General features: G+C 39.4%; 1 protein-coding gene across 1 annotated transcript in view; it reads right to left on the bottom strand.

Annotated features, from left to right (window-relative positions):
• Positions 1 to 22,855, bottom strand: part of TRPM7 (transient receptor potential cation channel subfamily M member 7) — a 120,821-nt gene extending 97,966 nt beyond the window's left edge. The window contains exon 1 of the mRNA XM_029236519.1: positions 22,592 to 22,855. Coding sequence (XP_029092352.1) covers positions 22,592 to 22,594 — 3 coding nt within the window. The 5' untranslated portion in view covers positions 22,595 to 22,855. The remainder of the gene's footprint in view (positions 1 to 22,591) is intronic.
• Between the last annotated feature and the right edge of the window lie 4,439 nt (positions 22,856 to 27,294).

Here is a 27,294-nt window from a genome sequence, read left to right as displayed (position 1 = left end):
GTCATGCCACACAGCATATGGAATCTTAGTTCCCTGACCAGGGATCGAACCCATGGCACCTGCAATGGAAGTGCAGAGTCTTAACCACTGGACCACCAGGGAAGTCCCTAAAGTAATCCTTTTAAAATATGTGATTATGTCACTTCTCTGCTCAAAACTCTCCAGTATTTTCACATTTTACTCAAATAAGTTTTATAAAAGCCAAAGTCCTTACAATAATCTTTAAGGTCCTAGTGCTCTGCATCTCTGCATCCTGACTCATTACTTTCATTCTATCACCTCCTTCAAGTCTTTGAGCAAACGTCACCTTTCTCAATGAGACTTACTCTATTTAGGAATGCAATCTCCATCACTCCCTACTCCCTTATGCACCTGTAGAGCAATAGAACCATCCCCAGGATCACATTTAGAGCATTCTCCTGAGAACATCTGGCCATGTCAGTTAGACTGCTGGTATATTATTGCTATCCTGGCCCCTTCTCCCACTCCACAACCATAGTACACTGAAGGTAGGCAGAGCATCTGGATCTAAAGACATTTATTCATGTGACTTCTGCTTGTAACTTGAAAAAAATACCATTTGGTAGGCTGCTCTGACACGCGATAACGTGAGGTTGAATTTCTACCAAAACCAACTTAACCTACTGCTTTAAACTCATGAAATTTTCATTAAGCTCCTATTATTAAAAATGCAGGGTTTAGGGGTAGCACTAAAATTATACTGTGATTTATCATTTAAAGGGTTGCTTCTCTCTTCTAGAAAAAATTGGAACTGGTTTGAGGGGGAAAAACAGATTAGTGGTTGTACTTGCTGCTATATTTTTACTGGTTGTTAAAGCAAGACAAAGATTTGTTTGGAATTTCTCCCTGTGAGCTTCTTTGCAAACAAATGGCAATGACCACAGCTCAGTCCCATGCTATGGTAATGAAGTCCACCAAAATCAGATTCTAGAACATATGCAAATAACCTACTAAAATAATGGCAATATACATGCATGAGAAGCACTCAGACTACTCCAGTATGAATTATATGTATATGTTTTTAACTAAATCATTTGCAGTTCATGAGCATATGTCTAAAGCCTACAATATGAATGAAAGATGGGCAAAAAATGAACACAACATGAGCAAATCTATTAATTAACAGTGGACCTTTCTAAGGAGTTCTGTCAAAGACAACCACTTGACAAAAGAGGAAAACATCTTAGGGAGAACTTGGAAATATATGGGCATAGATAAATGCTATGAAATGCAATCTTGTACAGTTCACATCCTCTTTTTTTTTTTTTTTTTAACCTCATCTTTTTCTTGATAGGAAAACTAGAAAGAATAGAGTAGACTTAAACAACACTGTCAATCAATTTTACCTGATGGAACTTATAAAATACTCCACCCAAAATAGCATATACTGATTTAGGACTTATTTGCAAATAAGATAAAGGACTCATAAAACTCAACATTAAAAAAAAAATCCAATTCACAAATGGGCAAAAGACATGGAGAGACATTTCACCAAGGAGAATGTGCTTACTTTACCAAATAAGTATAAGAAAAGGTGCTCAATTTCACTGGCTATTAGGGAAATGCAAATTTAAAACTACAATGCAATACCACTTCACAACCACTAGAAAGGCTTTAATCAAAGGCTGACAATACCCAGTGCAAGCACAGATGTATAAACTGGAATCTCATACTTTACTAGTCGGAATGCAGAATGGTATAAACACTTACAAAGGAAAAGTTTGGTTGTTTACTGAAATGTTAAACATAAACTTACATATGACTCCAAGATTCCATTCCTAACTATCTTCCCCCCAAAAATGAAAACATGTCCACACAAAGACTTGTATTTGAATGTTCTAGAAACATTATTCATAATAACCAACAAAGTGATATATCCATGCAATGATATATACTACTTAACAATAAAGAGGGACAAACTAAAGATAACACGCAACACTGCTGGACCTCAAAAACATTATGGTAATGGAAAAACCCAGACATAAGATATTATGATTTCATTTACATGAAATTTCTAGAAAGGCAAAACCACAGAAACAGTAAGTTTAGTAATTACCTGGGGCTGAGAGTGAGAGCAGGGATAAACTGCAAACAAGTCCAAGGGAACTTTGTGAGGTATCTAAAACTGGATTATGTTGGTTATAAAAGTAAATAAATTTATTAAAAACCATCAAATGAAAAAGAAAAAGAAAAAAGAAAAAAAAACCCCACCAAATAGGGAACTCCCTGGCAGTCCACTGGTTAGGACTCTGTGCTTTCACTGCCGAGAGCCTTGGTTCAATCCCTGGTTGGGGAACTAAGATCCCACGAGTCACACAGCATGGCCAAAACCAAACAAACAAAACAAAAAAACCCATCAAATGTGTATACTTAAAAACGGCAAATTTTATAGTATGAGCATTATTCCACAACAAAGCTGTTAAAAAGGCAGGGGAAGGTTACAAGACATGTAAAACAGAATGAGAAGATCAAACGTAAGTTTAATCAGAGCTCCAGAAAGAGAAAAGACAAGGTATGGGCAGAGACTTAGACATGAAAGTTACAAGACTGTCCAAAGTCACACAGCTAGTAGTTTACCCTGACTCCAAAGCCTCTACTAGCTTTCTTTTTTTAGCTTTTTAAAAGAAATTTAAGATAAGCATTTCAAAATCATTTGATGATATGCTTTAAATAAGCACCTTTCTTACATCTTTTTTTGAAACCAATGAGTAGAAATATATTAATTACTTTCAAAAGTAGAATTCCTATGTAATCACTATGTATATAATTTTCTGAACATGGAGAAAAATAAAAAGAACAGACAGCTAACATACCTCTCCTAAAAGGTATTGTTAATTGCTAACTACTGCTAAGCAGTATTAGCTTTTCCCCTTTTCTTTCTCCAATTCCACTCCTCAGCAACAGTCTACCTGAAGCAACTCTAACTATAGCTATTCAAACCCAAGTGGCGATAGGGATGGAAGTATCAATAGATTTCAAAATGACTGTTCTACAGCAACGAACTAATGCCCCAGTTAAGTCTAAATGCTGGCTTGCAAAACTTTGGATAGTTATTAATTGAAATACTCATAAAAGTGAAACACAGGTGGGCTTCCCTGGTGGCGCAGTGGTTGAGAGTCCGCCTGCCGATGCAGGGGACACGGGTTCGTGCCCCAGTCCGGGAAGATCCCACATGCCACGGAGCGGCTGGGCCCATGAACCATGGCCGCTGAGCCTGCGTGTCTGGAGCCTGTGCTCTGCAATGGGAGAGGCCACAGCAGTGAGAGGTCCGTGTACCGCAAAAAAAAAAAAAAAAGTGAAACACAGGTATATATACTTTTCATACCTTATGCCTTCCTATTAAATGTAAATATAAACATTTTCATTGACATTTTAATTTACATACGGAAGAAAAATGAATCCCAAGTAGCATTTACCATAAGGAATCATCAGAGCTCTCTTTAGGAAAATTAATCAGGGAGGTAAGTAAAAGTAAGCTAGAGCCACCAGTCTTTTGGGGAGGGGCAATGGAAGCCTGGACTAGTAAAGGAATGGATACAACAGATAATTTCCAAATCCTTTATAGTTTAACGCAATGCCTTACAAAAAAATAAACACTACAGATCAATTATTAATATAGTCCTGGTTTCTCATCCTTTCTTCAAATTCACCTCTGCAATTATTTGTCCAACAACAGACAACTCATCAGGGCCCAAAGGAACACCTTTCGCCTTAAACTGATGCTTCCTTCAACTTCCCCGCTTCTTAGAGAAGTATGGCTATACTCTAAATGGGCAATCAGTAAATTTTTTCTATTAAGAGCCAGATGGTAAATGTTTTAGGCTTTTTGAACCACATACTGTCTCCATCACCTATTCTTTGTTTTGTTTTTTAACCACTAAAAAACATAAGAACCATTCTTAGCTCAAGGCCATACAGAACAGGCCTTGGCCAGATTTGGCATACATGACATAGTTTGCCAACTCACGCTCTAAATCCCACAAAAGCTTCCCACAAAAAAATCTCACCATTCCACTGAGTCAATTCAATCTAACAAGTACGTGCCAAGCCCTTCAGATTCTTCCCCTACACTGTTTCTTGGATATTACTAATGTCCCTTCTACCAGCCCTACAATCCCAATAGATCCTTGTATTAAGAGTTGCTTTCTAGAGGAGGAACCAAGATGGTGGAGCAGAAGGACGTGCTCTCACTCCCTCTTGCGAGAACACCAAAATCACAACTAGCTGCTAGACAATCATCGACAGGAAGACACTGGAACTCACCAAAAAAGATACCCCACATCCAAAGACAAAGGAGAAGCCACAATGAGACAGTAGGAGGGGTGCAGTCACAGTAAAATCAAATCCCATAACTGCTGGGTGGGTGAATCACAGACTGGTGAACACTTATACTACAGAAGTCCACCCACTGGAGTAAAGGTTCTGAGCCCCACATCAGGCTTCCCAACCTGGGGGTCCGGCAATGGGAGGAGCAATTCCTAGAGAATCAGACTTTGAAGCCTAGGAGGAATTGATTGCAGGACTTCGACAGGACTGGGGGAAACAGAGACTCCACTCTTGGAGGACACACACAAAGTAGTGTCTGCATTGGGACCCAGGGGAAGGAGCAGTGACCCCAGCGTAGACTGAAAGAGACCTACCTGCTAGTGTTGGAGGGTCTCCTGCAGAGGCGGGTGTGGCTCTGTTTCACCGTGGGGACAAGGACACTGGCAGCAGAAGTTCTGGGAAGTACTCCTTAGCGTGACACCTCCCAGAGTCTGCCATTAGCCCGACCAAAGACCCCAGGCAGGTTCAAAGGTTGGGTGGCCTCAGGGAGGGAACCCAGCCCCACCCATCAACAGTCAAGTGGATTAAAGTTTTACTGAGCTCTGCCCACCAGAGCAACAGTAACCTCTACCCACCACCAGTCCCTCCCTTCGAGCCTCTTAGATGGCCTCATCCACCAGAGGGCAGACAGCAGAAGCAAGAAGAACTACAGTCTTGCAGCCTGTGGAACAAAAACCACATTCACATAAAGACAGACAAGATGAAAAGGCAGAGAGCTATATACCAAATAAAGGAACAAGATAAAACCCCAGAAAAACAACTAAATGTAGTGGAGATAAGCAACCTTCCAGAAAAAGAATTCAGAATAATGATAGTGAAGATGATCAAGGACCTCGGAAAAAGGATGGAGGCAAAGATCGAGAAGATGCAAGAAATGTTTAACAAAGACCTAGAAGAATTAAAGAACAAACAAACAGAGATGAACAATACAATAACTGAAATGAAAACTACACTTGAAGGAATCAATAGCAGAATAACTGAGGCAGAAGAACGGATAAGTGACCTGGAAGACAGAATGGTGGAATTCACTGCTGCGGAACAGAATAAAGAAAAAAAAATGAAAAGAAATGAAGACAGCCTGAGAGACCTCTGGGGCAACATTAAACGCAACAACTTTCTCATTATAAGGGTCCCAGAAGGAGGAGAGAGAGAGAAAGGACCAGAGAAAATATCTGAAGAGATTATAGTCGAAAACTTCCCTAACATGGGAAAGGAAACAGCCACCCAAGTCCAGGAAGTGCAGCGAGTCCCATACAGGATAAACCCAAGGAAAAACATGCTGAGACACATAGTAATCAAATTGGCAAAAATTAAAGACAAAGAAAAATTATTGTAAGCACCAAGGGAAAAATGACAACATACAAGGGAACTCCCATAAGGTTAACAGCTGATTTCTCAGCAGAAACTCTGCAACCCAGAAGGGAGTAGTATGAAATACTTAAAGTGATGAAGGGGAAGAACCTACAACCAAGATTACTCTACCCAGCAAGGATCTCATTTAGGTTCGATGGAGAAATCAAAAGCTTTACAGACAAGCAAAAGCTAAGAAAATTCAGCACCACCAAACCAGCTCTACAACAAATGCTAAAGGAACTTCTCTAAGTGGGAAACACAAGAGAAGAAAAGGACCTACAAAAACAAACCGAAAACAATGAAGAAAATGGTCATTGGAACATACATATCGATAATTATCTTAAACGTGAATGGATTAATTGCTCCAACCAACAGACACAGGCTTGCTGAATGGATACAAAAACAAGACCCATCTATATGCTGTCTACAAGAGACCCACTTCAGACCTAGGGACACATACAGACAGAAAGTGAGGAGATGGAAAAAGATATTCCATGCAAATGGAAATCAAAAGAAAGCTGGAGTAGCTATACTCATATCAGATAAGATAAAATAGACTTTAAAATAAAGAATATTACAAGAGACAAGGAAGGACACTACATAATGATCAAAGGATCAATCCAAGAAGAAGATATAACAATTATAAATATATATGCATCCAACATAGGAGCACCTCAATATATAAGGCAACTGCTAACAGTTATAAAAGAGGAAATGAACAGTAACACATAATAGTGGGGGACTTTAACACTTCACTTACACGAATGGACAGATCATCCAAAAATGAAAATAAATAAGGAAACAGAAGCTTTAAATGGCACAACAGACAACAGAGGTTTAATTGATATTTATAGGCCATTCCATCCAAAAACAGCAGATTACACTTTCTTCTCAAGTGCGCAAGGAATATTCTCCAGGATAGATCACATCTTGGGTCACAAATCAAGCCTCAGTAAATTTAAGAAAACTGAAATCATATCAGCATCTTTTCTGACCACAACGCTATGAGATTAGAAATGAATTACAGGGGAAAAAACGTAAAAAACACAAACACATAGAGGCTAAATAATACATTACTAAATAACCAAGAGATCACTGAAGAAATCAAAGAGGAAATCAAAAAATACCTAGAGACAAATGACAATGAAAGCACAATGAATCAAAACCTATGGGATGAAGCAAAAGCAGTTCTAAGAGGGAAGTTTATAGCTATACAAGCCTACCTCAGGAAACAAGAAAAATCTCAAGTAAACAATCTAACCTTACATCTAAAGGAACTAGAGAAAGAAGAACAAACAAAACCCAAAGTTAGCAGAAGGAAAGAAATCATAAAGATCAGAGCAGAAATAAATGAAATACAAACAAAGAAAACAACAGCAAAGATCAATAAAACTAAAAGCTGGTTCTTTGAGAAGATAAACAAAATTAATAAACCATTAGCCAGACTCATCGAGAAAAAGAGGGAGAGGACTCAAATCAATAAAAGTAGAAATGAAAAAGGGGAAGTTACAACAGACACCGCAGAAATACAAAGCATCCTAAGAGACTACTACAAGCAACTCTATGCCAATAAAATGGACAACCTGGAAGAAATGGACAAATTCTTAAAAAGGTATAACCTTCCAAGACTGAACCAGGAAGAAACAGAAAATATGAACAGACCAATCACAAGTAATGAAATTGAAACCGTGAATAAAAATTTTCCAACAAACAGAAGTCCAGGACCAGATGGCTTCACAACTGAATTCCATCAAACACTTAGAGAAGAGCTAACACCCATCCTTCTCAAACTTCCAAACAATTGCAGAGGAAGGAACACTCCCAAACTCATTCTATGAGGCCACCATCACCCTGATACCAAAACCAGACAAAGACACTACAAAATAAGAAAATTACAGACCTATATCACTGATGAATATAGATGCAAAAATCCTCAACAAAATACTAGCAAACAGAATCCAACAACACATTAAAAGGATCATACACAATGATCAAGTGGGACTTATCCCAGGGATGCAAGGATTCTTCAACATATGCAAATCAATCAATGTGATACACTATATTAACAAACTGAAGGATAAAAGCCATATGATCGTCTCAATAGATGCAGAAAAAGCTTTTGACAAAACTCAACACCCATTTATCATAAAAACTCTCCAGAAAGTGGGCATAGAGGGAAACTACCTCAACATAATAAAGGCCATATAGGACAAACCCACAGCAAACATCATTCTCAATGGTGAAAAACTTAAAGCATTTCCTCTCAGATCAGGAACAAGACAAGGACGTCCACTCTCACCACTATTATTCAACATAGTTTTGGAAGTCCTAGCCACGGCAATCAGAGAAGAAAAAGAAATAAAAGGAATACAAATTGGGAAAAGAAGAAGTAAAACTGTCACTGTTTGCAGATGACATGACATTATACATAGAGAATCCTAAAAATGCCACCAGAACACTACTAGACCTAATTAATGAATCTGGTAAAGTTGCAGGATACAAAATTAATGCACAGAAATCTCTTGCATTCCTATGCACTAATGATGAAAAATCTGAAACAGAAATTATGGAAACAATCCCATTTACCATTGCAACAAAAAGAATAAAATACCTAGGAATAAACCTAACTAGGGAGACAAAAGACCTGTATGCAGATAACTATAAGACACTGAGGAAAGAAATTAAAGATACCAACAGATGGAGAGATATACCATGTTCTTGGATTGGAAGAATCAATATTGTGAAAATGACTACACTACCCAAAGCAATTTACAGATTCAATGCAATCCCTATCAAATTACCAATGGCATTTTTTATGGAACTAGAACAAATCAACTTAAAATTTGTATCGAGACACAAAAGACCCCGAATAGCCAAAGCAGTCTTGAGGGAAAAAAACAGAGCCAGAGGAATCAGACTCCCTGACTTCACACTATACTACAAAGCTACAGTAATCAAGACAATATGAAGCTGGCACAAAAACAGAAACATAGATCAATGGAACAAGATAGAAAGCCCAGAGATAAACCCATGCACTTATGGTCAACTAATCTATGACAATGGAGGCAAGGATATACAATGGAGAAAAGACAGTCTCTTCAATAAGTGGTGCTGGGAGAACTGGACAGCTACATATAAAAGAATGAAATTAGAACACTCCCTAACACCATACACAAAAATAAATTCAAAATGGATTCCCGACCTAAATGTAAGACCGGACACTATAAAACTCTTAGAGGAAAACATAGGAAGAACACTCTTTGACATAAATCACAGCAAGATCTTTTTTGATCCACCTCCTAGAGTAATGAAAATAAAAACAGAAATAAACAAATGGGACCTAATGAAACTTCAAAGTTTTTGCACAGCAAAGGAAACCATAAACAAGACGAAAAGACAACCCTCAGAATGGGAGAAAATATTTGCAGACAAATCAATGGACAAAGGATTAATCTCCAAAATATATAAACAGCTCATGCAGCTCAATATTAAAGAAACGAACAACCCAATCCAAAAATGGGCAGAAGACCTAAATACACATTTCTCCAAAGAAGACATACAGATGGCCAAGAAGCACATGAAAATCTGCTCAACATCACTAATTATTAGAGAAATGCAAATCAAAACTACAATGAGGTATCACCTCATACGAGTTAGAATGGCCATTATCAGAAAATCTACAAACAACAAATGCTGGAGAGGGTGTGGAGAAAAGGGAACCCTCTTGCACTGTTGGTGGTAATGTAAATTGATACAGCCACTATGGAGAACAGTATGGAGGTTCCTTAAAAAACTAAAAATAGAATTGCCATATGATCCAGCAATCCCACTACTGGGCATATACCCAAAGAAAACCATAATTCAAAAAGACACATGCACCCCGATGTTCACTGCAGCACTATTTACAATAGCCAGGTCATGGAAGCAACCTAAATGCCCATTGACAGACAAATGGATAAAGAAGTTGTGGTACATATATACAATGGAATATTACTCAGCCCTAAAAAGGAACGAAATTGAGTCATTTGTTGAGACGTGGATGGATCTAGAGACTGTCGTACAGAGTGAAGTAAATCAGAAAGAGAAAAACAAATATCGTATATTAACACACGTATGTGGAACCTAGAACAATGGTACAGATGAACCGGTTTGCAGGGCAGAAGTTGACAGACAGATGTAGAGAACAAACGTATGGACACCAAGAGGGGAAAACCGCGGTGGGGTGGGGGATGGTGGTATGCTGAATTGGGCGATTGGGATTGACATGTATACACTGATGTGTATAAAACTGATGACTAATAAGAACCTGCAGTATAAAAAAAAAACTAATACTAAACTCTCTTTGGGTTAATTTGTATGGAAATATGTTAATATAAATGTTTCAGACATTACATGAAATTTCTAAAAATATTATATGTTCTGATATAATGTTATAAGTCATAATTCTAGTTATTACTTTAAAATATATATCTCAGAAATAACTAAATTTCCTTGTCAATTGCATTATTATGAACTTTCATCAAATCTTTAACCGTGGTCATTTTTAAGTCTTTTTTCATTTACAGACAGTTCTGGATGTACTCTGATGCTTTTCCAAATATGTTCCTATAAAAGGGTTTCATCCTCAAGGAATTCATGGAAAAGACTCTGACAAGTACAGGTTTCTGGTAACTGACTATTCTGCTGAACTGAATGAATAAGCATTTTCAGAACTCTAATGGAAAACTGATGAATTCATAAAAGTGGTAACAAAAGATCAAGATAAAAAAAATTAATTACATGGGACTGAGTGAACTGATTAGGATGATTATAATTTTTGTGACTTTCTGTTTGAATAAAAAAAAAAAATCCCGCAAGGACTCAGAGGCAAAAAACATACAAATCAATTTTCACTGCAAAGTAAAGGAGCTGTTACAGTAGAGGATTACTGGACTGAATGTCAATATTATGACATAGTATGAGTGTGTTTCGTGTTTGGTAAATTGCAGTCATTGTTGCTTTTGTTGTGGTCAAAAAAATAAATAAAAATAAATAAAAATATTTTTAAAGAAAAAAAAAGAGTTGCTTTCTAATGAGGTGAAAAAAGAGGTGGGGCTAAAGAGTTTTAGATGTAGATTAACAAAAGTTATTTTTCCTGCAGGTTTCCTATAGCTGATAGTCACATATCCCAGCTGATAACTGCAAATCCTTCCCAATGACTGGTTTCTGCAATTTTTGAAATTCTGAGTTTCTGCTCTGCCATCAGGTATCCAATCAAATGTACCCTGGATTACAAATATATGTATATTTATATTCCTGATTTTATACTTCTTTTGCTAGACTGTATTACTGAATTTTACCAAAAGGTGGCACACTGCAAACACAAATCTGAAAATTCCTAAACTTAGGAACTTTTACTAGGTAAAGTAAAAACTAACTATATCCACAGAACATTAGCAAAAGAGGGAAACTTCGGGATCACTTAGTGATCTTCAGTGGTTAAAGAGCACAGATTCTGGAGTCAGATTAACCTGTTAGAATTCTAGCTTTGTTGTTTATACTGTCGATGCAACCTTAAGCAAGTTTCTGAACTTGTACCCTCACCTATAATATAGAAAAATAACAGTATCTAATTCACAATGTTGCTCTGAAGACTATGGTCCATGTTTTAGCAAAATGCCACACACACAGTCATATTTCAACAACTCTTCAAAATTCAGTTATAAATTCTTCCTATCTGTCTCCTAGCAATAAGGGGCACATATGCTATAAATAAACCTTCTAACCACATACTACTCTTCAAACAAGTCAGTAATAGCACATCCTTCTTGCCTATATGCTGAGAACAAAAATTGGGGGAAAAAAAGATTGCTTTAAAAATTCTACTTTCAAGGTAACATGTGAAAATCAATCTATTTTTACAACTAAATACACTCTATGGTTCTATATATTAATATTAGAAAGGAGCTTCCAGCTATGAAGCTTCTACTGGATTAACCCTCCCACAGATAACCATAAACTCTGGACAAAATAAAAATTAACAACAACAAAAAAAAAACTACTTAACGGCACTGGAGAGGCAACCAAAAGCAAGCAGAAATCAGATGAAGTCTGTACTTAGGATAAAGGGACAGCACTGAGCGAGTTTCCCATTTTTTGCCTAAGACAGGCCCCACTCCACATCTACTAAGTAGCTAAAACTCCAATAGAAATCCCACAGTCTTACTCGCTTGAAGAACCAGAACAGTAACTTCAAGGTGACAACAGCAGCTGGAAAGTGATGGGAAAAGTGACTCTGCAAAGGACAGAGTCACAGAAAGGGAAGCTTAAATGCTGCACAATAACTCTGTTCAAATCTAGCTGACCCATGAAGTACGTACACATGGGGCAGATTTCAAGCATGTCAGTTAAGAATAAAATAACTGAACAGATATTTTTGCTGCCCACTGAAGGAGACACAGTTTGGAATTTGAGTACAGTCAAGTTAATCAACTACTATCCTAGTCTGCTTTGACTGCTGTAACAAATACTGGAAGACTTAACTGTGGTTTCAACAACCAAAATTCATTTTCTCACTTCTAGAGACTGGAATCCAAGATTAAGGTGCTAGTAAGGTCTGTGTCTGGTGAGAGCCCCCTCCTTGGGTTGCAGACAGCTGTCTTTTCACTGTGTCGGGGAGAGGGAGCAAGCTCTCTGGTGTCTCTTCGTATAAGGACCCTACCTTCATCACCTCATCTAACTCTAATTACCTCCACAAAGCCCCATCTTTAAATACCATCAACACTGAATTCTGGGAAGACACAAACATTCAGTCCATAACAACTACTTTAAAAAACAAAATCAGTAGTCTTCAGAGGACTATAACAGAGCCCAGAGTCTCTCCAAGGTAACATTCACAACACCTATGATAACAATCCAAAATTACTAGATATAAGAAGAAACAGGAAAATGTGACCCATACTCAAGAGAAAAGGCAATCAAATTAAGAGGAAGTTTGCCTACTGATAAAATGCAATAGCTTAAAAAAGTTAAATGACACTACAGATCTAGAAATTTTGAGTTACATGATAATTTTGTACATAGGTCAACATGCCTGCCAGCAACAGCACAATGACAAAGAAAAATTAAGGCTAGCCTGAAGCAAAATGTTGAAAACAGCTGGCACTCTTTGACTTCCTCTGTCAGAGTCCAATTTATTTGATCTCCCGGCACTCCCACAGGCCCTTATGCTAGAGTTCTGCTCTTGTGCTTAATTGGCTGCCAACCACTTAACTAATTAATAATTACATATTACTGATAATTCAAATGTGAACCCTCTGAACAGGTTTTAAAGACACTGTTGAAAAGCTTCTGTGGAATGATAAACAGTTGGGGAAGTTTTATATATTAAAAAATAAACAGGGCTTCCCTGGTGGCGCAGTGGTTGAGAGTCTGCCTGCCGACGCAGGGGACACGGGTTCATGCCGTGGTCCGGGAAGATCCCACATGCCGCGGAGCGGCTGGGCCCGTGAGCCATGGCCGCTGAGCCTGCACGTCCGGAGCCTGTGCTCCGCAACGGGGAGGCCACAACAGTGAGAGGCCCGTGTACCGCAAAAAAAAAATAATAATAAAAATAAATAAATAAACAGAATCAGATTCAGACCATGACTATGTTTGTAAAGAGTCCAACTACTACAACCCATCTTATTTTCTGTTGGTTTTGCTGTCCTGCTGACCTCGTGGAGGTTGCTACCCTGACTGCTTACCAGCCCAATACTGCCCTCAATTTAAGGGATAGAAAATGTTTGATAAAGATAAGTATGAGTAGCCATCATGCCATACCATCGAGTCCAAGACATTAAATAACTGAAGACTAGACATTGAGTCTAAAAAGTGACCAACCTCCATTTAGCTCAAACAGCAGTAATTTTTTCCTCAGGTATTCCAGATAAAGTCTTACCCAGAATAATTCATTTTTACCATAAAGAATTATTATTAAAATGAAAAGGGATCAAAATTCATCATTTTAGGAGAAAAAAAGATAAGTATGTTGGCAAAAAAAAAATTAAATTTCTTACACTAACTCAAGAAATTTTACCAGACTCCTAAGATTGCTAAAAAATCCAAATAACTATATTGACACAAAAGACAAACAGAACAACTGAGTAAATCACTTAGAAACTTGCACTTAAGGAAACTTGGTGTGTGACAGACACAGCAATACAAATCAGGAGATAATACCAATATACTATATGTATATGAACTATCACACTAGAATTCAAAATGAATACTAGATGGGTTAATAAAGTCATAACTTTAAAACTTCTACCAAAAAATAAATAACTTTATAACCTCAAGATAAGAAAAAGCACATGCTATAAAGAAAATACTGATAAATTATTACACTAAAATTAAAAACCAATGTACACCAACAACCTAAAAATAAGTAAATAGCCCACCATTAACAAAGTAAAAATTTTAAAAGCTAGAGACTGAAGAAGGTATTTGTAGCTCATAAAAACAAACAAAAAAACAAAACAAAAATTAGTATCCAGAATACATAAAGAACTTCTAGAAGTAAATAATAAAAAAGAAAAAGATAATCCATTAGAAAACTGAGCAAAGCAATTCATCAAAGAGGAGGTAACCATAGCCAAAAACTTGTAACCTGAAATGATACACAACATTATCGGTGGACAGGGACATGCAAATTAAAACAATGAGGAACTACTACACATTCAAGAATCTGGCAAAATAAAAGAACCGCATCAAAAGTGCTGGCAAAGGCGTTGGGGGAAAAAAAAAGAATTCTCATATATTTCTAGAGGGAGTGGACACTGCACAACTACTTTGGTCAACACTTTGGCAATATCTACAAAGATGAAGATGCACCTACCCTATGACCCAGCAATTCTACGTCTAGATATATACTTCCTAGAAAAATTCTCACATGTGTACATAAGACGATACATATAAGAATGTTACATCATTATTTGTAAAAAAACTGGAAACAACCTAAATGCCCAATAACAGTAAAATGGACAACATACAGCATATTCCTATCGTGGAATAATATATAGCAGCTGAAAGGGATAAACTAAACCTTACATGTATCAACATGAATTAATCTCCAAAACCGAATGTTCATTAAAAAGAAAATAAAGAGGTCTTCCCTGGTAGCGCAGTGGTTGAAAGTCCGCCTGCCGATGCAGCGGACACGGGTTCGTGCCTCGGTCCAGGAAGATTCCGCATGCTGCGGAGCGGCTGGGCCCATGAGCCATGGCCACTGAGCCTGCGTGTCCGGAGCCTGTGCTCCGCAATGGGAGAGGCCACAACAGTGAGAGGCCAAAAAAAAAAAGCTATGATATACTGTTCAGCACAGGAAATATATCCTGTATTTAATAATAACTTTATTTTTTTAATATCTTTATTGAAGTATAATTACTTTACAATGTTGTGTTAGTTTCTGTTGTACAACAAAGTGAATCAGACATAAATGTACATATATCCCCATATCCCGCCTTATAATAACTGTAAATGGAGTATAATCTATAAAAATATTGAATCACTATGTTGTACACCTGAAACTAATATTGTATATCAATTATATTTCAATAAAAAAAGAAAACGAAAAAAAGATCCATAAAAAGATGTACATAATTCTATATATATCAAACATAGAAATACCAAAAGACCACTATATAGTATACATACTCTTGGTAACAACATTACAAAAGCATCCAAAGGAACAATAAAGGCTGAATTTAGGATAAAAGTTATGTCTGAAAAAGTAGAAAGTGGAATGGGATTTTGATGGGGTACATCAAATTTTGTCTGTAATATTTTATTTCTTAAGCTGGGTGATAAGCATTGTCTGCTATATTATGATCTACACACCTGAATTCCATAACAAAAAAAACCAGCAAAGAACTCAAATTATATACATTTATTTTAAAATATTATGTACTTCCAGTCAAATAGTATACAATTTAAATTCTGCACCTTTTTTCCTGGCTCCTTATTACCTAATAAAATATTTTTTCAAAAGCAACAGCATCTGTTGAATTAAATGGATCTATCACATATACCTAATTCAATGACCATTGATTGATATGTTTTCAGATGATACCACAAAAATTAATCTGAAAAAGAGAAATCTAAAGAAGTATTGGACATTCTCTATTACAAATCTTGAGCCTTCATATTGGAGTAAACCATAACAACCTATTCTCTGTCCCTGAGTAGTGTGATGATACTTTGTTGATACACTCATTATAGGCATCTATGGTTTTTATTAATGAGTTCTACCTATAACAAAATCTATTTAGTTTAGTTAATGACTTTTCCAATCTATTAAGGATTCCCTCAGAATAGTAAATCTCTGCACTTCGTCAAAATACCATGTAAACAACTGAGTTATAAATAACCTACCCTAAAGTTATTACATAGAAATTTGGTACTAAAGGAAATTCTACTAAGCTTTACAGCATTTAAAGAAAATATGGTACGACAAAATTTTTTTAAAGGTGACACATCTTTTTTTTTTTTTAAAGGATGCACCTTGCCTTTATTGAAGAGTCTTTAAAGAATTCAGTAGCTTACTTCGTATTTTTTTTAACATCTTTATTGGGGTATAATTGCTTTACAACGGTGTGTTAGTTTCTGCTTCATAACAAAGTGAATCAGTTATACATATACATATGTTCCCATATCTCTTCCCTCTTGCATCTCCCTCCCTCCCACCCTCCCTATCCCACCCCTCCAGGCGGTCACAAAGCACCGAGCCGATATCCCTGTGCCATGCGGCTGCTTCCCACTAGCTATCTACCCTACGTTTGGTAGTGTATATATGTCCATGACTCTCTCTCACCCTGTCACAGCTCACCCTTCCCCCTCCCCATATCCTCAAGTCCGTTCTCCAGTAGGTCTGTGTCTTTATTCCTGTTTTACCCCTAGGTTCTTCATGACATTTTTTTTCTTAAATTCCATATATATGTGTTAGCATACGGTATTTGTCTTTTTCTTTCTGACTTACTTCACTCTGTATGACAGACTCTAGGTCTATCCACCTCATTACAAATAGCTCAATTTCGTTTCTTTTTATGGCTTAGTAATATTCCATTGTATATACTACTCAGCCATAAATGACACATCTTTTTAAATGACCTTAATTTTTTTACTTAACAGTAACACCTGTCATCTGACATCTCGCTAATAAAGATCCTTCTCCAGGTTTCTATAATTTGGCAAGTCAACACCTACTCTTCCACTTATAAGCCTTATGACCTCTGGTGAGTGATTCTGCTTCTCTGTTCTTTATACAAATAATGGAGGCCGGAAAAAGTGTCTACTTCATAATGCAGTCTTGAGAGTGATATATGTAATTGATATATGTAAAGCATTTAGAACGATGGCCACAAAATGCTAATACATGTTAGCTAATATTGTGAAAATTTGTCTAAAGCCTATAACACACTTTGTTTCGTCAGGAGTACCTTCTGGGTAGAGCACCTTCCAGGTACTGGGTATGGTAAATTATACTTAAAAACAAGGAAGACTGCTAGTTCACATACTGAAGGGTAATTTACAGTCCCATCTTTCTATTCTAGTTAATGTTTCTCCAGTCTCCTCCTTATAGTAATAGTCTGCTTCCCAGATAACTTTCCTTCTATCATTCCTAATGTACTACCAAACTGTCAGAGAAAAGTAGGTAACTAAGCCTATTAAATTTCACTTTGCACATATTTTTCAACCAGTGAACTCTGGGCTTAAGGGTGCTATATTTCTGATAATGGCTTGGCTCAAAAGCTTTTTTTCTTTCTATGAGGAGTTGGGTTTCCAAAGGATGAAGTTTTCAGAAGTCTGGCAGCTGGGATAGTTGAGGTGTTAAGTTATTAACATGTTTTCATGACGCAAGGAGGGACAAATAGTGTTTCACAGACTTTAATCCTAGTACTGCTCCTGAGGTGAAGTAGAACAAAGATTACCATCTGCCTTTCACAGAGTAACAGTGACGCTCATAAAAGAGTGTGACTTGGCAGAGATGCTTAGGTGAACAGGCAAGTCTATCAATTTCAACGAACTGCTTACCGCCATACACCAAAATTTCTTCAACAGGGTTCTAAAACCTTTAGATAGTCAGGAAACTAAACACATATTCCCCCAAAAGATCCAGAGTAATTTTCTAAATCCTAGGTGAACCGAACCAAAGGGTCAACAAAATATCTAAAAGTAGTAACTTAATTCAAATTAAACCAACATTTTTATAAAGATAAACTAGAAGAGGTCCAATTCTCCAAGTCACACATTTCACTTATATTCAAACTAATCTAATAATTACAAAGCCCCTTCTAAGAGTGACACACATCTAAGTGTTTTTATACCAATTCATATAAATGACTCAGTTCAAATTCCCATAGATACCCAAATGTTCCTCATGTTCTAAACTAATCTCAACCACTCTGAACTTTGCCTCCAGGCAACAAACTTAAAACAGGCATTTAAAGAGCAGTCTCTTAAAAAAAAAACAAAACAAAACAACAACAAAAAAAAACACTGTAAAATTTAATCATATGCTGAAAGGTTCCCCCAAAAAGAAAGGAGAAACAGAAACCCAGAGTGAAATAACTGAGCAATGGCAATAATCATCAATTGCTACTATTATGTGAATGTATGATGGGGAACTTCACAACTCAAAGATCAGGCAGCTGACAACACCAACCCACTGGTCAATCTTAACATCAAAAAAAGAAAAACCAGACAGCATGTGCCTCTTAATGTAACGCAATAAAAAGTACACAGCACTACCTGTGAAGCAGTCTTGCCAAAACACCCAACTAGAATCTCATAGAGTCTTTAGATTAACCACTCGTTCACAGGAAATACAGAGGAGAAAGGAACATGTTACAGGATGCTATACGGATACATTCAACAAAATCCAAACTGGGAAATTCTACAGGGCAAATGATCTGGATTTTTTTTTTTCATTAAATAAATGTTAAATGACAAGACCAAAAAAGCGGGGGGAGGGGATACAAGAGACTGAGATTTATCAACCAAATGCTGTGTGGACTTTTTCGGATCCTGATTCAAACAAACCAACTGGGAAAAAAAACATGAGAAAATTAAGGAAATATACTGAATATTTAATGATATCAAAGAATTATTAATTTTAGGTGTGCTAATAGTACTGTGGATATGTTAAAGTTTTAGAGATAAACATAATGAAGTACCTGTAGATGGAACATGTCTGGGATTTGCTTTTAAATTATCCAGTTGAGGAGGAATGAGAGGGATAATAGCAGAAACAATATTCACATGTTTCAAACTGTTGAAAAGGGTCATGGGTATATGGTGATTCATTTTACTATTATACCTTTGTAAGTTTGAAATCTCCCACATTAGAATGTTAAAGAGATTATCAGAGTACTGTATCAAAAATATCTATGGTTGGCAAAACTCTCAAACTTAAATTTTAGAAGTGTTTGCTTCAATAGACCTTCATTTAAAAATCAAAACCAGGGACTTCCCTGGTGGCAGAGTGGTTGGGAATCCGCCTGCCAATGCAGGGAACAAGAGTTCAAGCCCTGGTCCGGGAGGATCCCACATGCCACGGAGCAGCTAGGCCCATGCGCAACAACTACTGAGCCTGCACTCTAGAGCCCGCGAGCCACAACTGCTGAAGCCCGCATGCCTAGAGCCCATGCTCTGCAATGAGAGGCCACCGCAGTGAGAAGCCCGTGCACTGCAACGAAGAGTAGCCCCCCCACCCCCCGCTCACTGCAACTATAGAAAGCCCACGCAGCCATGAAGACCCAATGCAGCTATAAATAAATTTGTAAAAAAAAAAAATCGAAGTCAAAAATACAATTTTAAGTACTGCCTTTAAGTATTATATTTGCACATATTAAGTAATGACTTCAACTATTACATGTTTTCATTTTATGTCTGGTTCTTCTTACTGACATTTGCTAACACACACACACACACACACCCCTCCTCGAAAGGAACCAAGTTCTAAATATTCTAACGCCTAAACATCTCAATCAGTTCCTTCTTTTCTTCTACTACTTCTTTACGTCAAGCCCTAAATATTTTGGTCAGTCTTGCTACAGCCTCCTTATGGACTCTCTTTTCAGCTTAAACACACAGCAAGTCACCCTCCATACTGATTCCTTCAGTGGACCCCTCATCTCCAGAATAAAATCCAAACTTCTTTGCATAACATACATTGCCCTCAGAAATCTGGTCCCTGCCTATCTTTATAACACTCCCAGACTAGTACCCCATATATCATCCCATACTCCACTCTTTCTAAACTACATACAGTACTCGTACAACAGATCTTAAGATAAACTATGGATGCTCTTTTTTTTTTTTGGCCGCACTGCACAGCTTTCAGGATCTTAGCTCCCTGACCAGGGGTCGAACTCAGGCCCTCAGCAGTGAAAGCGCCGAGTCCTAAACACTGGACCAGGGATTTCCCTGGATGCTCTTCTCTTCTAAAGCTCAGTTCCCTTAGACTAAAACCACCAATACCAAATTCTACTTACCTTCTATCTCCAGGTTAATTAATTCCTATTGCCTCTACGACACTCACTTCTCCTATCAGCTCCTTTGCAAGCCTAACCAGACTTTCCTTTCTCTCTCCCTGACTACCCTATACATTCACAGTAATCTATGCAGTAATATCAAACTACCTTTTTGCTTTTTGCATATCTATACTGCCCTTCAAGACAAGAGTATCACAGAGCCTGCTAGACACTAAATGTTTGTTTTGTGATGTATGCATCTCCCATTGACAACAGACAGGTAGTTCTTTTATAAATAACTGGAATGTAAGCGGTTTGAAAGTGGGAAACTTGTCTAACACATCTTTGCCACTCCAGTGCTTGGAATATATTAAACACTGTTTACCAAATGAATGAAACAAATATTTCTAATAGCCATGGTTTGTAATTTTGTAACAAAATTTATTCCACTGCAGTTTCCCTTGTGTTTCTTGGTATTTTATTTGTTTTGTGTTGTTTTTTGGTCTGTTGGCTGATTAGTTTTAAAGCAAAGGCCTTAAACAAGAGTTTACAATAAGAATTATACAGTGTAGCTACAACATGCCTAGGGAAACTTTCAGGTCACAGTGTTTACCTTAAAGTTGAGGAGGCTCAACGAATTATCATTATTGGAGAACCTCAGTATTAGGTTATCCTAAGGTTTCACTGTAATTTAATTGGAAATTGTAGGGAAAAATCACAAAACTCAATAGCAGTCAGGACCCAAGCAACGTAAAAAATAAAATCAGATTCTTAATTTCAAATTTTAAAATGAAAAATTCTCCCTGTAGAAACAACAATGCTGCATACAAACGTTGTTTCGGAGGCGGGGGGTGCATCTGCTACAAAAATGGAAAGACAACAAACACAAGAGAAACTCTGACCACGTCAATTTTTGAAGGCTAGATTTCAAAGTGTGTAGATAGCGACATTAAGAGGCTGAACTTAAGAACAGCACCTGAGGTAAGACTAAGAAATTGACTTTCACTAGAATGTCACTAGAAACAAAGTCATCTGGTTGCTTTAACCAAACAGTAGGAAGCAATGGCTTTTAAGATGATGAATCGTCTTCATTTCCATTTTCTAATGTATCTAAATTTTTTTCTAAATACTTAAGTGGCATGTTCAAATATATGCTATTTACCATATAAAAAAAGGAAAACTAGACACATCACTGAACAGTATTAATGGTTTATTTTTTTTAATGAAAGGCACTTTGATTCAACTTCCCCCCCCAAAATAGATTCCCTTAAAATCCACTTAAGTAATAAATGTTAAAATTTAGCGTCGGTAGAGGAACTTAACAAATCCCTCTTTTAAAAATTACGAAAAAAGGTAAAATGACGTTTTTATTGACTTTACCGGAAAATGTGGAAAATAATGGAAAGGTGTACTATTTATTCAAAGCGTAACTACTTTCGTGGTTTCAATTTGTATGGTACTTGAATTAGTTTCTAGAGAAAAGTAAACCTGCCAGACTCCAGCAGAGAGAGAATTGTTTGCATGAAGCCTATCTAGTTCAACTACTGACCAGGAATACCTACCCGCTCGTCAAGTCTCTGATCTAAATGACTTTCTCTGTGAGCAATCTTCTAATTTTATTCCTGGCCTTAACAAAAACCTCTATCAGAAGGTGAAATGCGCCGCATCCCTCTCGCAACTTTGGTTTAAAACACGACCAACCCTTCTCTGGGGCAACGGATGAGGCGGTTCGACATAAATCCAGACAACACATCGCCTCGGTACCTACAGCAGCGCCCCAATAAAACCCTTAATTCTTGCTAAAGAAAATTCCAAACCAGATTTAGCGTCAATATCGTCTAATCCCTCCTCTTGGGCTCCAGAGGAAAATGGACCTGTGGAGTACACGCTGCGCAGCAAACAAGGCACAGCTCCAAAGCCGTATCCTCTATCCCGTTTTTGCTCCCTCTCAGCCCTCCCTCTGCTTCCATGCAGAACTTGAGCAGAGCATTTGGCTGCCTTATCTGCCAGCAACAAGCGCCAGGAGGAACGCGCTCCCGGGAGATGCGGAGCTTGCAGGCTGAGCGCTGCCTCTGGCGCGCTGCGGCCGCTCAGCTCTGCCAGGTCCTCCGCGGCTCCCGCCTCTGCCGCCCCGAAGAGCCCTCGCTTGAGCCCGGACTCCGCTCAGGGGATTCCCGCGACGAGGTGTCGCGCCAGATTTGCTACCTGCTTCCTGCTCCTCACCCGCGAAAGAACTGCACTCCCGTCCCGCCACGGCAAGTCCGGAAGCCTCAAGGCAAACCGGCGGTGCACAGCCCCAGGAAGAGCGGCTCCGCGCACACACTTGCCAGCCGAGTCCTCCCCCTTCCCTGCCCGCAACCCCCAGGGCCATTCCCCCGCCTGGGCCTGCGTGGGTCCAGTACCATTCTCCTCACGGGGCGGACTCCGGAAGGGCAGCAACTCCACCTCCTCCTCCTCCGCGGCCTGTAGCCATCTATCGGGAAGCGTCTCCGGAGGCGGCAGCAGAGGCCGCCGGACAAGGACAGCCCAGGGAAACCTCAGAACTAACTCAGCTCCGGCACTAGCAGCAGAAACTGAGTCTTTCATAATTGTGCGACCAACTCCGCCGGGTGACTGGCCACAGGGACGCGCCCGCGCCCGCCTCCGCCGGCGACGGGGCTGGAGACAGACCACGTGAGGGGCGCGTCGTGTGCGTAGCCGCCCGCGGCCCGGGTCACGTGAGAGGCGCGCGCTCCCTCACTTCCAGGCCGCCTCCATGCGCGCCGCGCGTGCGCGCCGCGCGTACGCGTCGGGCACGAGCGCCCCCAGTCCCAGCGCCTCGGGTATGCCGAGTTGGGTGAGGTGTTCTCCCCAGATCTCCGTGGGATACCCAGGCGGGACTTGCACAAACATCTGCCTCAGCTCGGGGAGTGGAACTTAAGGAAGCGATAGTTGAGGTTTAAGGTTTCAGGCCCCTGGGATCCCGCCGGGAGTTGTGGCGTGGTCTCGTCTCTGTTAACTGGGCCTGGCGTCTGCCTGCAACCCCGTAGCTGTGCCTCAGCGAGGGTGGAGGCCTTCCATGTTTTTCTCTCCTAGTCCAAAATGGAAAATTATCTTGACCCAAATCATGTTCTTCCTCTAGCTTCCCCTGTTTGTGCCAGCAAAAATTCTTCTGGCTTTAACTGTGGGCACTAGCCTTTCCCTCCAGAGATATCTCCCGCCGGCGCGGACACACCACACACCTGAACCTAAGACTGTGGCTTTTCTGTCTTTCCTTTTCCTTTGCTCTCACACCAGCCCAGGTTTGACCATTAGGGATAGTTTACTAACTGTTGCTTTTCACACTCCGGAAAAACGTCAAGAGTTCCTCTGTCTGATGCGAATCTTATCTCTGTTTTAAAAACAGTTTTATTGGGACTTCCCTGGTGGTGCAGAGGTTAAGAACCTTCCTGCCAATGCAGGGGACACGGGTTTGAGCCCTGGTCCGGGAAAGTTCCACACGCCAGGGAGCAACTAGGCAGGTGCGCCACAACTACTGAGCCCGCAAGCCTAGAGTCTGTGCTCTGCAACGAGAGAAGCCACCTCGATCACCTCGATGAGGCACCTGTGCACTGCAACTAGAGAAAGCCTGTGAGCAGCAATAAAGACCCAATACAGCCAAAAATAAATAAAGTAAAATTATTTTTGAAAACAGCTTTATTGAGGAATAATTGACATGTCAATTAAGTAACCTATGCCTATTTAAATGTACAATTGGACAAGTATTGACATATTTATACACCCATGAAATCGTCACACTCAAGACAGTGAATGTATTCATTACCTCACACTTTCCTTCTGCCCTTTATAATTCTTCCATCCTGTCCCTCCCCATCTCCATCCTTTAGCAACTACTGATCTGCTTTCACTCACTATAGATTAGTTTGCATATTCTAAAGTTTTATGTAGTGGAATTATACCATATGTACTTTTTTGGGGGAAGGGAGAGGAGGTCTGGCCTCTTTCACTCAGCATAGCTATAACCTTGTAAACCTTTTAAAACACAATTCACTGAAGTAGGATCTTCTCTTCAACAAAACTGATCCACCCATTTTCCCTAACAAGCTTTGGCCATACTTGTGAACAATCTTCAATTACAGACATACCCTGGAGATATTTCAAGTTCCATTCCAGACCACTGCAATAAAGTGAATATTGCACTAAACTGTGTCACATAAATGTTTTGGTTTCCCAGTGCATATAAAAGTTATGTTTACACTATACTGAGGTCGATTAAGTGTACAATAGCATTATGTCTAAAAAAAACTACATACCTTAATTTAAAAATACTTTATTGCTTTGAAAATAGTATCTTTGGGCTTCCCTGGTGGCGCAGTGGTTGAGAGTCCGCCTGCCGATGCAGGGGACACGGGTTCGTGCCCCGGTCCGGGAAGATCCCACATGCCGCAGAGCGGCTGGGCCCGTGAGCCATGGCCGCTGAGCCTTCGCGTCCTGAGCCTGTGCTCCGCAACAGGAGAGGCCACAGCAGTGAGAGGCCCGCGTACCACAAAAAAAAAAATAGTATCTTTGAAGAGCAATAAAATGAAGTGCAATAAAACAAGGTATGCCTGTATTGTATATTCCTTCCCCATCTGGCAGGTCCAGCAGGACCAAGGTTTAAAAAATGGTGGGTTTTTTTTCTTTTTTTTTTCTTTTTGGCGGTATTGGGTCTTTGTTGCTGAGCGCAGGCTTTTCCCTAATTATGGAGAGCGGGGGCTACTCTTCGCTGCTGTTCGTGGGCCTCTCATTGCGGTGGCTTCACTTGTTGCAGAGCACAGGCTCTAGGCGCTTGGGCTTCAGTAGTTGTGGCACGCAGGCTCAGTAGTTGTGGCTCGCAGGCTCTAGAGTACAAGCTCAGTAGTTGTGGCTCACTTAGTTGCCCCGCGGCATGTGGGCTCTTCCCAGGCCAGGGGTTGAACCCATGTCCCCTGCATTGGCAGGCAGATTCTTAACCACTGCGCCACCAGGGAAGTCCTAAAAAAATGTTTTAAAACATGTGTCATACCTTTCCTACTAGATTGTCAGCCCCTTGGGGCAGGGATCTAAATGTTTATTTTCTAGATCTCAGCTGGGCCTACACACTTCCTGCCTTTAGGGAGTTTATAATCTAGAAGGTGGAAACAAACCAGAAAATCAAAATAAAATGAGATAAGAGTGCCCTGTTCTCCTTGGTCTTTGTGTCTCTGGCCTTTTTGTACCCACAAGTCCCCTTGCTTGGATGGTGTAGAAAAGAAACAAGAATAGCTCAATGATAGTTGGTGTCCAGAAATTTTTGGTAAATTGGAGCATTTAGTTTAGAGTTAGAAATGTTGCTTGCCATTTCAGTAAACAGCGAATGTTGCCCATGATCAAGCCATCAGCCACTATCACCTTGTGCTCTGAGGGGAATTCAGGATAAAGAAAGACAGGATACTGGCTCTAGATAGTTAAGATGCATATCAAAGGAATAATTTCAATGAGCCCAGACCCTTATTTATTTATTTGGCTACATAGGGTCTTAGTTGCGGCATGCGGGATCTTTCATTGCGGCACACGGGCATCTCTCTAGTTGTGGTGCACAGGCTCAGTAGTTGCGGCATGTGGGCTCTAGAGCGCTCAGGCTTAGTTGCCCCGCGGCATGTGGGATCTTATTCCCCCCCCCCCCCCCCGCCAGGGATTGAACTGGCATCACCTGCATTGGAAGGCGGATTCTCAACCACTGGACCACCAGGGAAGTCCCTCAATGAGCCCAGACTCTTGCATCTTCCCATACATAGAAAAGCACTAACATCATTAACTTGAGATGTCTGTTTTTTTGTAATTAGCAGTAATGTTTTGATGTTCGACTACATGTCTTTTTCTAGCAAAGACTCCTACATAACCTGGCTCCTCCCTTACCTCTTTGAAACAGTTTCTCGAAGCTATCTGAGAGTCTGTTTCCAGGCTATAGTACTCAGTAATGTTCTTGAATAAAACATAATTCTCAACTTTTAGGTTGTGCATTTTTTCCCACTGACACCTTAATTGAACTACTGAAAATAAATTATTTAATTTACAGGTGATCAGACAGCCCTGAAGTTCACATATGCTGACCTTCAGTGAGCAATCAGTTCTGGAGGATGAATATATTCATTCAAAAAAAAGTGTTGGGACTTCCCTTGTGGTCCAGTGGGTAAGACTCCGCGTTTCCAATGCAGAGGATCCGGGTTCGATCCCTGGTGGGGGAACTAGACCCCACATGCATGCTGCAACTAAGACACGCCTCAGCCAAAGTAAATAAATATTTTTTTTAAAAGACACTCAAACAGCCTCTGAAGAGGTACATGTGGCAAGGGGCTGAGACCTCCCAACAGCCAATACCAAGTTACTGGCAAGAAAGTGGAGCAACAGGAACTCTCATTCATTGCTTGTGGGAATACAAAATAGTAGTGACACTTTGGAAGATAGTACAACAAAAACTAAACATACTCTTTTGACAGGATCCAGCAAGTGTGCTCTTTGGTATTTACCCAAATGAGGTAAAAACTTTTGTCCACATAAAAGCGTGCAAATAGTTGTTAATAGCAGCCTTATTTATAATTGCCAAATATTCAGAGCAATCAAGATGTCCTTCAGTGAGTGGATAAACTAACTGTGGTACATCCACAGAATGGAATATTATTCTGTGATAAAAGAAATGAATTATCATGCCATGAAAAGACATGTAGAAAACTTAAATAAATATTTCTAAGTGAAAGAAGCCAATCTGAAAGGCTACAAACTGTATGATTCCAACTGTGTGACACTCTGGAAAAGGCAAACTATGGAGACATTTAAAAGATCCGTGGTTGCCAGAGGTTTGAGAGGAGGGAGGGAGGGAGGGATGTATAGGTGGAGGACAGGGCATTTTTAGGGCAGTGAAACTACACTGTATGATACTGTAATGTGGATACATGTCATTATACATTTGTCAAAGCCTGTAGAATGTACAACGCAAAGAGTGAATCCCAATGTAAATTATGAACTTTAATTAATAATAAAGTATCAATATTTGCTTATCAGCTGTGACTAATGTACCACACTAATGCAAGATGTTAATAATAGGGGAAACTGGGGGGAGGGGGGAGGG

This window comes from Monodon monoceros, unplaced genomic scaffold, assembly GCF_005190385.1.
Source record: "Monodon monoceros isolate NGI ecotype Baffin Bay Population unplaced genomic scaffold, NGI_Narwhal_1 Super_Scaffold_21, whole genome shotgun sequence".
NCBI lineage: Eukaryota > Metazoa > Chordata > Mammalia > Artiodactyla > Monodontidae > Monodon > Monodon monoceros.
Note: the sequence above shows the minus strand (reverse complement) of the source record. Positions and strands in the feature narration are given on the sequence as shown.